General features: G+C 45.1%; 1 protein-coding gene across 3 annotated transcripts in view; it reads right to left on the bottom strand.

Moving 5' to 3' along the window:
* Nucleotides 1–14,643, bottom strand: part of LOC311226180 (retinal Mueller cells isomerohydrolase-like) — a 43,609-nt gene extending 28,966 nt beyond the window's left edge. Inside the window, exons 1-2 of one of the 3 annotated variants that reach the window (XM_084311554.1) lie at nt 14,611–14,643; nt 3,108–3,190 (exon numbers count right to left, since the gene is read on the bottom strand). Coding sequence is in view for 1 of the 3 variants with exons in the window: in XM_084311552.1 (XP_084167678.1) it covers nt 3,108–3,190; nt 11,844–11,854 (94 nt within the window). In the remaining 2 variants the exon portion in view is untranslated. Of the gene's footprint in view, nt 1–2,151; nt 2,158–3,107; nt 3,191–11,843; nt 11,975–14,610 lie in introns of those variants that run through there. The other 2 variants (XM_084311552.1, XM_084311553.1) reach the window with 2 other exon arrangements.
* Between the last annotated feature and the right edge of the window lie 1,300 nt (nt 14,644–15,943).

Below are 15,943 nucleotides of genomic sequence, written 5' to 3'. Positions count from 1 at the left end.
CTCCCGGCCACAGGTAAGGGCGATTTGACATACATTTTAGCTTGACCCTGCAATGCTTTCATAGCGATCGGGCTGATAACCGTTTTTAGTGTTCAATGCGAATGCCGTTACTGACAACCGCCCCCCCCCCCCCCCCCCCCCCCTTTCATGCATTCATGATGGAACATAATAGCTATGATCTAGACTTGATTTCGGGATAATAGTGTATACAGGCAAGACATGGCAACGTGTACAATGGAATCGACGTATACTGCCATAACTAAGCATTTCATGAATTACCCTAGACCGCTCTAAAACCATACTTATATTCACCACGGTATAACACGGGAACGTATGGATGGAAAAATTCTCTTTTTTGCATCTTGACCGGAAGAAACTCAATGTCAAATGACTATAGTATTGTATCCATGGCTATAATATAGAATATAGATTTAGCTCTACAAACAAGGTGACTAACTCCCATCGTTTACAGCGTGGCAGTAGCTACCACAGGATAAGGCTAATAGCTGGCAGCCAATGAGTTAATGTCTGCGTAAGCAGTTTAGTGGTTATTCGTTACACGGATAACTTGAAGAGTCCCTATTATCTGCTCGTGACCCACACACACAAACAGCGCTCAACACCTACCCCCTCTATGAGGAGCACGTTCAGCCACAGACTCAGTCCTTTGTGCCGGTGGCCATCAGGCTCTATATATATATATATATATATATATATATATATATATATATATACTCTGTCAGGATCTAGGGGTAACAGTACTGTATATTTGAATACCGCTTATGTCACAAATGTATCAGTACTAAATACCTATATGTCCCTATGCCATAAATGTCATGTATGTTGTGTATGTCATAAATGTCTATATGAATTGAAAATGGGGGACCCTGATGGAAACAAGACAAACGTCTTTCTCAGGTCTGCATCCCCTTAACAATTGTATGTATTGAGCCGTACTGTATTGTACCCATTCTGCAATCTGTTAAATAAAGTTCTCATTCATTCATTCATTCACTCCACAACCGTGGGCAGGGACCGCTGCCAGCAGCTGCAGAACTCAAGAACTATTAGGAATGTCTGACCACTAAGTGTGTCTGACTCTTAACACTTTGAGTGCCACGGACGAGAATCTCGTTATTTCATGCCGACCGTTGAGTGCCACGGAGCGAGAAATCTAGTTTTTAATCGTTTCTTTTTAATTTATTTGCGATTTCCATTCATATTTCATCAATCTAGCCTCCCGTTACCACTGGAACGCTCTCTGAGCTCCATTGGGGAAATACCGCCCCCTATTCGATTCGATTTTTCAGCCCGCTTATATAGCGTGCATAAGTACACATATACTATCGATAATCTAGCGTTTATTTGAAAACGATTCATAAATAGGCCGAGAAATTACAACATGTTTTGTGTATTACAGTAAAGGCCGTTTATCACAGAATCTTCTGAAAGTTTCAAGAAACGAGCGTTTTTCAAAATGGTATAAAACGGAAATGAACCGATTAAAAAACAATCCGTTTCGACAATGTTGACTGCAAACAAGTCATTGATAAGCGACGGCCAGATTAGACACATAGCCATAATTTAAGATATAGTAAATGCGTTCACAAATGCGAGTGCTCTATCATTGAAGTGGGTGGTCGCTTGCTTTTAAACCACGGGACCCGTGGCATCCAAAGTGTTAACCACCAAAACCTGCATGAACTATAATGTATGACATATATCATGCCAGTTAGGGTTAGGGGTGCGTTGCTCAGACGTTGTGGACAGCGACTCCTACAGGTCGGTTGGTGCGCCTGCGCAGTAGAATCAGGAAGCGACGGGGGCGGCGTGTCCCTCCCACGCAGACCCCCGACGCTGAGAGATCACGCTGTTCAGGTGAAAAGATGCGACGGCTGCCTCCTCGAGTACCGGAGGGGACACGTGATGTAAGGCTTCGTCCACATTGCAGCCGGCCTGTGGGAGGCATGGCCTAACAACGTTCGAGACAGAGGAGGGTAGAATTGGACAATACGAAATTGGGGAAGGGAGACAAATTTTAAAATGGGGAGAAAAAGTAGATATGAGTATCTAATATGTGTATCCTACCATTAACAACAGCTTGAATGGGTTGTTACATAGTTTTATTATTATATTATAATTGTATCCTACCAGTAACAACAGCTGGAATGGGTTGTTACATAGTTTAATTATTATATTATAATTGTATCCTACCAGTAACAACAGCTGGAATGGGTTGTTACATAGTTTTAGGGCGGATTTAGGATTGTAGGAGATCCGGGGCTTAGCCCAGATAGGTGCCCGTTTTATTTTTTGCTTTTTTTCCCTTTTTTTTTAAATTTTTTTTGGGCAGGCAAGGGGTGTTTTTTTTTTTTATTTAATGAACCTGTACGTGCAATTTCCTGCAATATAGAGCCTTCAATCTTGACCAATAAAGCTGCTCTTTTCACTATAAAACTCAGTTAACCATAACGATAGATATGGTTCGATTTATATATTGGGGGGGGATATATCATATTTTTCATATGATCAAAAAGTGGTGGAGCAAGAGCATACCTTTGCTCCCCCAAGTTCAATAGTGGGAGAGCAGAGATGCTCCGAATGCTCTTATGGCCAGGTGTATGATTCACTGATACAAAGTAAAATAGTGCAGTGCAATAAAATAGTTAGTAAAATAGAATAAAATAATGCAATAGTGCATTGCAATAAAATAGTTATCATCGTATTTTTCCGGGAGGCCGGTAAGGAGTGCATTACAGTAGTCGAGTTGGCTTGAGATAAAGGCATGGATCTGGTTTTCAGCGTCCTTTTGATTTATAAATGGCCGTACTTTAGCTATGTTTCTAAGGTGGAAGAATTAAGTTTGTCAACTTGTTGATTGTGATTTAAAGCTTAGGTCTGAGTCTACCATAACACCAAGACTTAACTCACTCAAATACAGTTAGCAGCTGGATAGACCAGATGGAAATTAGCTTCTGCTAAATCTGGTGCAAACATATTTTCATGTAACAATGATGGCTTTTCAGAAAACATTCGGGGCTTGAGCCCAAGTAGCCACCCCCTAGCCCCGCCCCTGGGTTTACTATTATATTATAATTGTATCCTACCAGTAACAACAGCTGGAATGGGTTCATTCAGTTCCTCCACGGTCTCAAAGATCTTCCTGTAGCCTGCAGCAGGGTGCTCCACACTGAAACACACAATATAATAATAATGATGATAATAATAATAATAATAATAATAATAATTAATAATTAATAATAATAATATCCTGTTTGCATTACTCTTGGTGAGATATTAAATACATAAATAATAATCATTTAGATAATTTGAATTATCTTGACTCATTAGAATAAAGATCAGACAGTGAGTGTACACATGCTGTTGGGGTTTAATGGGATAAATGTGGTTAGAATTTATGGGTTAAATGTTGTTCGAATGTATGGGTTAAATGTTGTTAGAACTTATGGGTTAAATGTTGTTAGAACTTATGGGTTAAATGTTGTTAGAACTTATGGGTTAAATGTTGTTCGAATGTATGGGTTAAATGTTGTTAGAACTTATGGGTTAAATGTTGTTAGAATTGATGGGTTAAATGTTGTTCGAATGTATGGGTTAAATGTTGTTAGAACTTATGGGTTAAATGTTGTTAGAACTTATGGGTTAAATGTTGTTAGAATTTATGGGTTAAATGTTGTTAGAATTTATGGGTTAAATGTTGTTAGAATTTATGGGTTAAATGTTGTTAGAACCTATGGATTAAATGCTATTAGAACCTATATGTAATAAATGACGTTAGAACCTATGGATTAAATGTTGTTAGAACCTATGGGTTAAATGCTGTTAGAACATATGGGTTATGGATTAAATGCTGTTAGAACATATGGGTTAAATGTTGTTAGAATTTAGGGCGGCTAAGTGGCGCAGTGGGCAAGACGCTCGCCACTAACGCAGGAGATGCTGTTATCGAGCCCAGCTCTCGGCGTTGCTACCGGCTTGGCCGGCCGTCAGCAGTGTTAGAGGGTGGGAAAGCCGGTGGGTGGGGATTGGACGTTGTGGACAGCGACTCCTACATGTCGGTTGGGTGATGCCTGTACAGCAGAGACAGGTAGTATCGGGGGCAGCGTGAGCCTCCCACGCATTACTCCTCGCCACTGAGAGTTCGAGCTGCTGCGGTGAAAAGATGCGACAGGCTGCCTCCTCGTGTACCGGAGGGGACACGTGATGCAAGGCTTCTATCCTCACTACAGCCAACCAGTGGGAGGCATAGTCTAGCAACGTTCAAGACAGGGGAGGGAAGAATTGGAATCACGAAATTGGGACAGGAGAATTTGTTTTGAAAAATAAGGAGAAAAAGTGGATAAAAAAAATAGTTAGAACTTATGGGTTAAATGTTGTTAGAACCTATGGGTTAAAGGCTCTTAGAAGCTATGGGTTAAATGTTGTTAGCAGTGGTGCGTTGGTCATGGGACGGGGTTGCACGCCGTTCAACCAGGTCTGTGAGCAGGAGCACACAACACACAAGAATAACAATAGCCCAGGTCGTCAGGTGTGTTCAAATACGTCCTCAGATACATTCACACAAAACTTGTGAATGAAATGTGTTACATTCCATTCCAAGAGGCAATTAGGCATTGTCTTTATTCTGTGCGCACATGGCATCATTAAAACACAGTGCAACAAGGTATGAAACCTATTAGAACCTATTGGTTATGGGTTGAATACTGTTAGAACCTATGGGTTAAATGCTGTTAGAACCTATGGATTAAATGCGGTATTATTAGGCTTTGTTTATTGTTGTGGTCTGAGTGTGAATAGGGGGGGGGGGGTTGCTACTGCTGGCCACACTTCAGGCTCTACCAAGTGAGGTCTGGAGAAACTCGCAGTATAATAAATTACTAAACTCCAACCCACACCTCAGACTGTACCAAGAGAGGTCTGGCATTCACAGTATAGTTACTAAACTCCAACCCACATCTCAGACTGTACCAAGAGAGGTCTGGCATTCACAGTATAGTTACTAAACTCCAACCTACACCTCAGACTAAAACAAAGAAAGTAAACAAAGTGCAATACCAAGTGGGGCTCTTTTACCTAGAAGTCGCTGTTTGACAGCATTACAGATTCTATGTTTAAATAATAAATGTTTCCATTTAAAAAGTCACAATAATTAACCAAAGGATCTTTCTCAATACATGTTGCCTTCCTGATTATAACAGTGATCTATTGGCACCTATCTAAGCCTGGGGCAGATATTTGTGGAAAGAAGTTTCTGGATGGGATAAGATTAGCCTGATAATCAGACTGGACTGCATCGCAATTCAAGTCATTTGAGAGTAGGCGGGCGTCGCGGGACTGGATCCAGGAAAAGGAACCAATCTAATCTAGTGACAACCTTCCTTTCTGCAGGTTTGAGTTGAAGGAGTTGTTGGTCTGGTAAACTTCAAAGGAAGTGAAAATCCCAGGTTTATGTCAAACTGTCAGCTCACTCAGTTATCAGGAGGAATGTCTGTCTGTCTGTCTGTCTGTCTCCAGGGATCGGACCAGCAACACTGTCTGCCTACATCTGTAGCCCTTTTCACACAGAACTCACAGCATTATAGCGCAATATGGATTCTCTTTTCCCCCCAATCTTCCGGCTTTGGGTTGTTTCCACAACAAGACGGTGTTCAGACACAATGCTGTGATGCTGTTCCAGAGTAAGAGCAATGGAGATGCAGCGTGGATAGAATAGAGCAGAGTGGATAGAATAGATGATAGAATAGATGCAGAGTGGATAGAATAGAGCAGAGTGGATAGAATAGAGCAGAGTGGATAGAATAGAGCAGAGTGGATAGAATAGATGCAGAGTGGATAGAATAGATGCAGAGTGGATAGAATAGATGATAGAATAGATGCAGAGTGGATAGAATAGATGCAGAGTGGATAGAATAGATGCAGAGTGGATAGAATAGAGCAGAGTGGATAGAATAGATGCAATAGAGCAGAGTGGATAGAATAGATGATAGAATAGAGCAGAGTGGATAGAATAGAGCAGAGTGGATAGAATAGAGCAGAGTGGATAGAATAGATGCAGAGTGGATAGAATAGATGCAGAGTGGATAGAATAGATGCAGAGTGGATAGAATAGATGATAGAATAGATGCAGAGTGGATAGAATAGATGCAGAGTGGATAGAATAGATGCAGAGTGGATAGAATAGAGCAGAGTGGATAGAATAGATGATAGAATAGAGCAGAGTGGATAGAATAGATGATAGAATAGAGCAGAGTGGATAGAATAGATGATAGAATAGAGCAGAGTGGATAGAATAGAGCAGAGTGGATAGAATAGAGCAGAGTGGATAGAATAGATGCAGAGTGGATAGAATAGATGCAGAGTGGATAGAATAGATGATAGAATAGATGCAGAGTGGATAGAATAGATGCAGAGTGGATAGAATAGAGCAGAGTGGATAGAATAGAGCAGAGTGGATAGAATAGAGCAGAGTGGATAGAATAGATGATAGAATAGATGCAGAGTGGATAGAATAGATGCAGTGTGGATAGAATAGAGCAGAGTGGACAGAATAGAGCAGAGTGGATAGAATAGAGCAGAGTGGATAGAATAGAGCAGAGTGGACAGAATAGAGCAGAGTGGATAGAATAGAGCAGAGTGGACAGAATAGAGCAGAGTGGATAGAATAGATGCAGAGTGGATAGAATAGAGCAGAGTGGATAGAATAGAGCAGAGTGGATAGAATAGAGCAGAGTGGATAGAATAGAGCAGAGTGAACAGAATAGATGCAGAGTGGATAGAATAGAGCAGAGTGGATAGAATAGAGCAGAGTGGATAGAATAGAGCAGAGTGGATAGAATAGATGATAGAATAGATGCAGAGTGGATAGAATAGATGCAGAGTGGATAGAATAGAGCAGAGTGGATAAAATAGAGCAGAGTGGATAGAATAGAGCAGAGTGGATAGAATAGAGCAGAGTGGATAGAATAGAGCAGAGTGGATAGAATAGAGCAGAGTGGATAGAATAGATGCAGAGTGGATAGAATAGAGCAGCGTGGATATAATAGAGCAGAGTGGATAGAATAGATGCAGAGTGGATAGAATAGAGCAGAGTGGATAGAATAGATGCAGAGTGGATAGAATAGAGCAGCGTGGATATAATGGAGCAGCGTGGATATAATAGAGCAGAGTGGATAGAATAGAGCAGAGTGGATAGAATAGATGATAGAATAGATGCAGAGTGGATAGAATAGATGCAGAGTGGATAGAATAGAGCAGAGTGGATAGAATAGAGCAGAGTGGATAAAATAGAGCAGAGTGGATAGAATAGATGCAGAGTGGATAGAATAGAGCAGAGTGGATAGAATAGAGCAGAGTGGATAGAATAGAGCAGAGTGGATAGAATAGAGCAGAGTGGATAGAATAGAGCAGAGTGGATAGAATAGAGCAGCGTGGATATAATAGAGCAGAGTGGATAGAATAGAGCAGAGTGGATATAATAGAGCAGAGTGGATATAATAGAGCAGAGTGGATAGAATAGAGCAGAGTGGATAGAATAGATGCAGAGTGGATAGAATAGAGCAGCGTGGATATAATAGAGCAGAGTGGATAGAATAGATGCAGAGTGGATAGAATAGAGCAGAGTGGATAGAATAGAGCAGAGTGGATAGAATAGATGCAGAGTGGATAGAATAGAGCAGCGTGGATAGAATAGAGCAGAGTGGATAGAATAGAGCAGAGTGGATAGAATAGATGATAGAATAGATGCAGAGTGGATAGAATAGATGCAGAGTGGATAGAATAGAGCAGAGTGGATAGAATAGAGCAGAGTGGATAAAATAGAGCAGAGTGGATAGAATAGATGCAGAGTGGATAGAATAGAGCAGAGTGGATAGAATAGAGCAGAGTGGATAGAATAGAGCAGAGTGGATAGAATAGAGCAGAGTGGATAGAATAGAGCAGAGTGGATAGAATAGAGCAGCGTGGATATAATAGAGCAGAGTGGATATAATAGAGCAGAGTGGATATAATAGAGCAGAGTGGATAGAATAGAGCAGAGTGGATAGAATAGATGCAGAGTGGATAGAATAGAGCAGCGTGGATATAATAGAGCAGAGTGGATAGAATAGATGCAGAGTGGATAGAATAGATGCAGAGTGGATAGAATAGAGCAGAGTGGATAGAATAGAGCAGAGTGGATAGAATAGAGCAGAGTGGATAGAATAGATGCAGAGTGGATAGAATAGAGCAGAGTGGATAGAATAGAGCAGAGTGGATAGAATAGATGCAGAGTGGATAGAATAGATGCAGAGTGGATAGAATAGAGCAGAGTGGATAGAATAGAGCAGAGTGGATATAATAGAGCAGAGTGGATAGAATAGAGCAGAGTGGATAGAATAGAGCAGAGTGGATAGAATAGATGCAGAGTGGATAGAATAGATGCAGAGTGGATAGAATAGAGCAGAGTGGATAGAATAGAGCAGAGTGGATAGAATAGAGCAGAGTGGATAGAATAGATGCAGAGTGGATAGAATAGAGCAGAGTGGATAGAATAGATGCAGAGTGGATAGAATAGAGCAGAGTGGATAGAATAGATGCAGAGTGGATAGAATAGATGCAGAGTGGATCGAATATAGCAGCGTGGATAGAATAGATGATAGAATAGATGCAGAGTGGATAGAATAGATGCAGAGTGGATAGAATAGAGCAGAGTGGATAGAATAGAGCAGAGTGGATAGAATAGAGCAGAGTGGATAGAATAGAGCAGAGTGGATAGAATAGATGCAGAGTGGATAGAATAGAGCAGAGTGGATAGAATAGAGCAGAGTGGATAGAATAGAGCAGAGTGGATAGAATAGATGCAGAGTGGATAGAATAGAGCAGAGTCCTTTGAAGGCCCTGGACCCCAGGTTAAGAACCACTGGACTAACAGACCCAGTGTTAGAAAGCAGGCTCCAGACTGGCTGAGTAGCTGTTGCTGTTTCCCAGCGGTCAGGGAGACATGACCTCAAGCAGCAGCAGACACATGGATATGATCAGGAGGAGGAGGGAGAGACCAGGGGGGAGGAGGGGGGAGACCAGGGGGGAGGAGGGGGGAGACCAGGGGGGAGGAGAGGGGAGACCAGGGGGAGGAGAGAGAGACCAGGGGGAGGAGGGAGAGACCAGGGGGAGGAGGGAGAGACCAGGGGGAGGAGAGGGAGAGACCAGGGGGAGGAGGGGGGAGACCAGGGGGGAGGAGGGAGAGACCAGGGGGGAGGAGGGAGAGACCAGGGGGAGGAGAGGGGAGACCAGGGGGGAGGAGAGGGGAGACCAGGGGGGAGGAGGGGGAGACCAGGGGGAGGAGAGGGGAGACCAGGGGGGAGACCAGGGGGGAAGAGAGGGAGACCAGGGGGGAGGAGAGGGGAGACCAGGGGGGAGGAGAGGGGAGACCAGGGGGGAGGAGAGGGGAGACCAGGGGGGAGGAGAGGGGAGACCAGGGGGGAGGAGAGGGGAGACCAGGGGGGGAGGAGGGGGAGACCAGGGGGGAGGAGAGGGGAGACCAGGGGGGAGGAGAGGGGAGACCAGGGGGGAGACCAGGGGGGAGGAGAGGGAGACCAGGGGGGAGAGGGAGACCAGGGGGGAGGAGAGGGAGACCAGGGGGGAGACCAGGGGGAGGAGAGGGAGACCAGGGGGGAGGAGAGGGGAGACCAGGGGGGAGGAGAGGGGAGACCAGGGGGGAGGAGAGGGGAGACCAGGGGGGAGGAGGGGGAGACCAGGGGGGAGGAGGGGGAGACCAGGGGGGAGGAGAGGGGAGACCAGGGGGGAGGAGAGGGGAGACCAGGGGGGAGACCAGGGGGGAGGAGAGGGAGACCAGGGGGGAGAGGGAGACCAGGGGGGAGGAGAGGGAGACCAGGGGGGAGACCAGGGGGGAGGAGAGGGAGACCAGGGGGAGGAGAGGGAGACCAGGGGGGAGGAGGGGGGAGACCAGGGGGGAGGAGAGGGGAGACCAGGGGGGAGGAGGGGGAGACCAGGGGGGAGGAGGGAGAGACCAGGGGGGAGGAGGGGGAGACCAGGGGGGAGGAGGGAGAGACCAGGGGGGGAGGAGAGGGGAGACCAGGGGGGAGGAGGGGGAGACCAGGGGGGAGGAGGGGGAGACCAGGGGGGAGGAGAGGGAGACCAGGGGGGAGGAGAGGGACACCAGGGGGGAGGAGGGGGGAGACCAGGGGGGGGAGAGGGAGACCAGGGGGGAGGAGAGGGAGACCAGGGGGGAGGAGGGGGAGACCAGGGGGGAGGAGAGGGGAGACCAGGGGGGAGGAGAGGGACACCAGGGGGGAGGAGGGGGGAGAGGGAGACCAGGGGGGAGGAGGGGGAGACCAGGGGGGAGGAGAGGGAGAGAAGGGGGGAGGAGGGAAGGAGTCATGTATGAAGTTGAAAATCCTGATACAATATTTAGAACAATATCTAAATATCTTAGTTCCAAGGACAAACAGTCTTCTATTGATGATCCTGTCACTGAGTTACAAGCTGTTACCAGTCAGTCTTCTATCACTGAGTTACAAGCTGTTACCAGTCAGTCTTTGATTGATTGAAAATTGTATTAACAGATTGCAGAATGGGTACAATACAGTATGGCTCAATACACACAATTGTTAAGGGGATGCAGACCAGAGAAAGACTTTCGTCTTGTCAGGGTCCCCCATTTTCAATTCATCATAACATTTATGACATACACGACATACAGATATACAGTACTGTTACATCCAGACATACAAGATATACAAATATACAGTACTGTCTATTTACAGACAGAGTTTCTAAAAGAGGATATATACATTTGAGGGGGAGGAAACTGTACATTGGGGGGGGTCGGGTTTGGACATTTACCGGGGCCAGTTTCGAATTCCAGCCTCCCGTAGGTGCTTTTTTAGAGCGGTTTTGAAGGTGGGTAGTGATTCACATTATTCTACGGCTGTGGGTAGGGCGTTCCACATAGTTGTGGCATAATTGAGAAATGTGTTTAGTCCCTTGTTTGAGCCAAATCTGGATTGGACATGATTTGTGGAACTCCCTCTGGTGTTGTGGTCGTGGTATTCACTGACATGTACACAGTCTTAGTTCCTCACTGTGGTTCTACCAGAGTCCTAGTTCCTCACTGTGGATAGAATAGATGCAGTGTGGATAGAATAGATGCAGTGTGGATAGAATAGATGCAGTATGGATAGAATAGAGCAGTGTGGATAGAATAGATGCAGACTGGATAGAATATAGCAGTGTGGATAGAATAGATGCAGACTGGATATAATAGAGCAGTGTGGATAGAATAGATGCAGACTGGATATAATAAAGCAGTGTGGATAGAATAGACGCAGAGTGGATAGAATTAGATGCAGTGTGCACTGTGATTCATCAAGCAAGAATGTTCCGTTTAAAGAAAACAGAAGGAGTCCGGAATCCATACAGGTTTTGTAGATTAGAGTTGATCGTTTCTGATTTAAAAGGACAAACAAAGGTGAGAAGGGCTGAAGACTCACAGGTCTGTCCTGCTTCCAACAGGAGTTAGTCATAAGGATACTTAACTAATAATAACTGTCTGTTATTACTTATTACTAATAACAGACTTTGACTAATATCAGTTAAATAATATGTAAGTAGCATTAAGTTACTCCTTTTCACGTACAGATACAAATAAATACAAAATAATTTAGTAAAAGTTACATATCCTGGCACAGGAAGAAGAATTCTGAAGTTACTCAGTTACTCACAAATCTTAAAACTGAACAGCTTCAGAATTCTAGCCATAAACGTCCATTAGTTTAGTCTGAACTTAACAAAGACATGTGAGATGAAGAGGGAGGATGATTACTCACCGGCTGACCATGTTGTGGCAGAGAGCAGACAATCCACACTGACGGAGAAAAACACAACACTCTCTCTCTCTCCACACACACTGCCTCTCTCTCCCCACACACACAATGCCTCTCTCTCCCCACACACACACATCCTCTCTTCCTATACACACACACACACAGAGAGAGAGAGAGAGATGCAGAGTGGTCAGAGCCTCATTTAAACCAGAGCTTGGCTTTCCAGAAAGAGAGAGGGGGGGGGGGGGCAAAGGGGGAGGGAGAGAGAGAGGGGCAGATAGGGACAGGGGGAGGGAGAGAGAGAAATGGGCAGAGGGGGAGGGAGAGAGTGGCAGAGAGGGGCAGAGAGAGAGGGGCAGAGAGAGAGGGGGAATGGAGAGAGAGAGGGGGGAGGGAGAGAGAAAGGGGCAGAGAGAGAGGGGGAAAGGGAGAGAGAGAGGGGGAAAGGGAGAGAGAGAGGGGGAAAGGGAGAGAGCGAGAGGCGATAGAGAGGGGGGAAAGGGAAGGAGAGTGAATGAATGAATGAATGAAAACTTTATTAACAGATTGCAGAATGGGTACAGTACAGTACAGCTCAATACATACAATTGTTAAGGGGATGCAGACCAGAGAAAGACTTTCGTCTTGTTTACATCAGGGTCCCCCATTTTCAATTCATCGTAACATATGACATACATGACATACAGATAGACAGTACTGCTACATCTATACATTTATGACATACCAGATTTGCAATTACAGTACTGTTTGTGATACAAAAAGAGTCCAGAAAGAAAAGAGTATATACATTAGGCGTAGAAACTGTACATTGGATTGGGTAGGTGGGGGGACTGTACATTGGAGGTGGTTGGGGGTAGGGGGACACTGTACAACTGAGAGAGAGGGGGAAAGGGAGAGAGAGGGGGAAGGGGAGAGAGCGAGGGGGGAGGGAGAGAGGCGATAGAGAGGGGGGAAAGGGAAGGAGAGAGAGAGGGGGAAAGGGAGATGGAGGTGGAGAGAGAAAGGGGGAAAGGGAGGGGAGACAGAGGGAGTGATAGAGATGGAAACTGAAAACAGACCTTTTCCTCTCACTCTTCTTTCTCTTTCCTCCTCTTCCTGGTCCCGTTCCTTTCCTCTCTCCCTTCTCCTCCTCTTCCTCTCCCCCTTCTCCTCTCTCCCTCTTCTCTTCCTCTTTCCCCCTTACTCTCTCCCCCCTTCTCCTCCTCTTCCTCTGCCAGGGGAACAGAGCGTCTTTGTTTCTAGTCTATTCAGTCATCTGGCCCTCTGCTCCTCTCTCTCTCTCCCTTTCTCTCTCTCTCTCTCTCACACCCCACTACTACAACAACAAGACCTGAACCATGACCTCGTTAGAAACACCACACAGAGCATTAGATGTAGAACAGTAGCAGAACATTAGATGTAGAACAGTAACAGAGCGTTAGATGTAGAACAGTAACAGAACATTAGATGTAGAACAGTAGCAGAACATTAGATGTAGAACAGTAGCAGAACATTAGATGTAGAACAGTAGCAGAACATTAGATGTAGAACAGTAGCAGAGCGTTAGATGTAGAACAGTAGCAAGGGCGGCTATGTGGCGTAGTGGGCAAGGCACTCACCATGAATGACGGAGACGCTGGGCTTGCCTGTTCGAGCCCAGCGCTCCACATTGCTTTCAGTTTAGCTGGCCGTCCGTACTAATACACATTGGCCGTATTAGGGGGTGGGAAACTGATGGGTGGGGATCGGGCGTTGTGGACAGCGACTCCTACAGGTCGGTTGGTGCGCCTGCGCAGTAGAATCAGGAAGTGTCGGGGGCAGCGTGAGCCTCCCACGCGTTACTCCTCGCCACTGAGAGATCGAGCTGCGCAGGTGAAAAGATGCGACTGCTGTTACCTCAAGTACCGGAGGGGACTTGTGCTATGTATGACTTAGTCCACATTGTTCGGATCTTTCAAAAATGTTCTATTTGAATCCCTCCGAAAGGGCTGACAGGCACCACACAATGGATGACTCAATGGTTAGTCATTAGAGTTTGTTTATTTGAACAAACTAGTTGAGATGTTTTCTCCACAATTCAACCTTTATAATTCCCACAGTTGACCACAGGCTTACCATAGGTCAAAAACCTGTGAAACAGAACAAAATGCAGCGCATACACATTAATCATAATATTAATATACAATATATATTAATATCAATACCAATCAATCAATCAATCTTAATATTAATATCAATATACATATTAATATATCAATACCACTATCAAATGTACATACACTATCCATTTTATATATTATATATATAATTTATATATATACATTACACTATACACTATCAAACCAGTATGTCATGTCCCCTTTAATTGTGGGTGAGAGGAGAGAGAAATAGAATGACTTCATTTCCCAGAATGCATGGCAATGTTTACTTCCTCCTCCGTGAGATACGAGCCACTAAGCTCCCCACACACAACGGACAAGATAGCAGTTCTCATCAAAGCACACACACGCTCACACCAAAGTTCCCCACATGAATCTCACCGTGACAAACCGGGAAAGCCACCAGGACACTAGTTCAGCTTTGCACCTACGGCGAGGTGCGTTAGCCTAGCCATAAGCTAGCGGCAAACATTCAGACACAACGTTCATTCATTCAGCCAGCATCACTACTAACACCGTGCACTATGCAAATATTATCCGCAGGCTGCATTAGCAGCCAACGTGATACATTACATTGTACATATGTGACACAGCCAAGTTAACATTGCAATCCCTTAATAAAGTCCACTTACCAATGGGCGATGTGATTCCTCAGAGACGCAGCAGCCGCCATCACCCCAGTCATCACACACATAATAAGCCTCTCTATAAGACAGGGGCACGTCCCCAAGGACTTCAAAATTGCGAGAGTGACCCCTCTACACAAAAAGGGCAGCAAATTAGACCCAGGCAACTACCGCCCTGTTTCTATTCTTACCTCCATCTCGAAAGTCATGGAGAAAATAGTCTACGAACAGGTCGAAAAGTACCTGGCGGAAAAAAACCTAATCTACGAATTCCAATCTGGCTTCAGAACGTCCCACTCCACTGACACATGCCTCCTCTATTTGAACGACCACATCAAACAAGAGGTGGACGCTGGCAAATACTGCGGCATGGTCATGCTGGACCTACAAAAGGCCTTCGACACTGTCAATCACTCCATTCTAATGGACAAGCTAAAAGCAATTGGTTTTGATAGCCTATCAGTGAGCTGGATGCAATCCTACCTGGAGGGGAGAGAACAGATGGTAGAGGTAAACGGTACTCTATCCCCCCCCCTCACAGTGAGCTGTGGTGTTCCACAAGGAAGCATACTAGGACCGCTACTCTTCCTAATTTATGCAAATGACATGTCGTCAGCCTGTGACTGCAACTTGTTCCTGTTTGCGGACGACTCAGCCCTGCTGGTCTCTGACAAGAACAAATTGCAGGTTGAAAAAACCCTCAGCACGGAACTAGGCAAAATCTGCATATGGCTCGCTGATAACAAACTATCATTACACATGGGCAAAACAGAGTCCATTCTCTTCGGTTCAAATAACAAACTCAGCAAGACCGACGGCTTCTCAGTTACAGTGGGTGACAATATTGTCACAAGGAAAGACGAAATTACCTACCTGGGTTCCATCCTAGAGGCAAATCTTTCCTGTGACAAAATGGCATCCAATGTAATAAAAAAAGTCAACCAACGAACTAGATTCTTGTACCGGATCTCCTCTCTGGTAAACAAGAATACCCTGAAGACTCTGGCAGGAGCACTCATTCAAGGGTACTATGACTATGCGTGCACCTCATGGTACCAAAGCACCTCAAAGGCGCTTAAAACAAAATTACAAACATCACAAAACAAACTGGTCAGACTACTACTTGACCTGAACCCCAGAACCCACCTCACCCCTGCCCACTTTGCCAACCTAGGATGGCTTAGAGTAGACGACAGAGTACAGCAACTTGCAATGGGCCTGGTCTACAAGATACACTATACGACCGGGGTGCCCATGTACATGTCAAAATACTTCCCAAAGGTCAGTGAATACCACAACCACTACACCAGAGGAAGCTCAACAAATCATGTTAAACCCA

Source organism: Notolepis coatsorum, assembly GCF_963971535.1.
Source record: "Notolepis coatsorum genome assembly, chromosome: 3".
NCBI classification, from domain to species: domain Eukaryota; kingdom Metazoa; phylum Chordata; class Actinopteri; order Aulopiformes; family Paralepididae; genus Notolepis; species Notolepis coatsorum.
The sequence above is the reverse complement of the archived record's forward strand: the minus strand, read 5'-3'. Positions and strand labels throughout refer to the sequence as shown.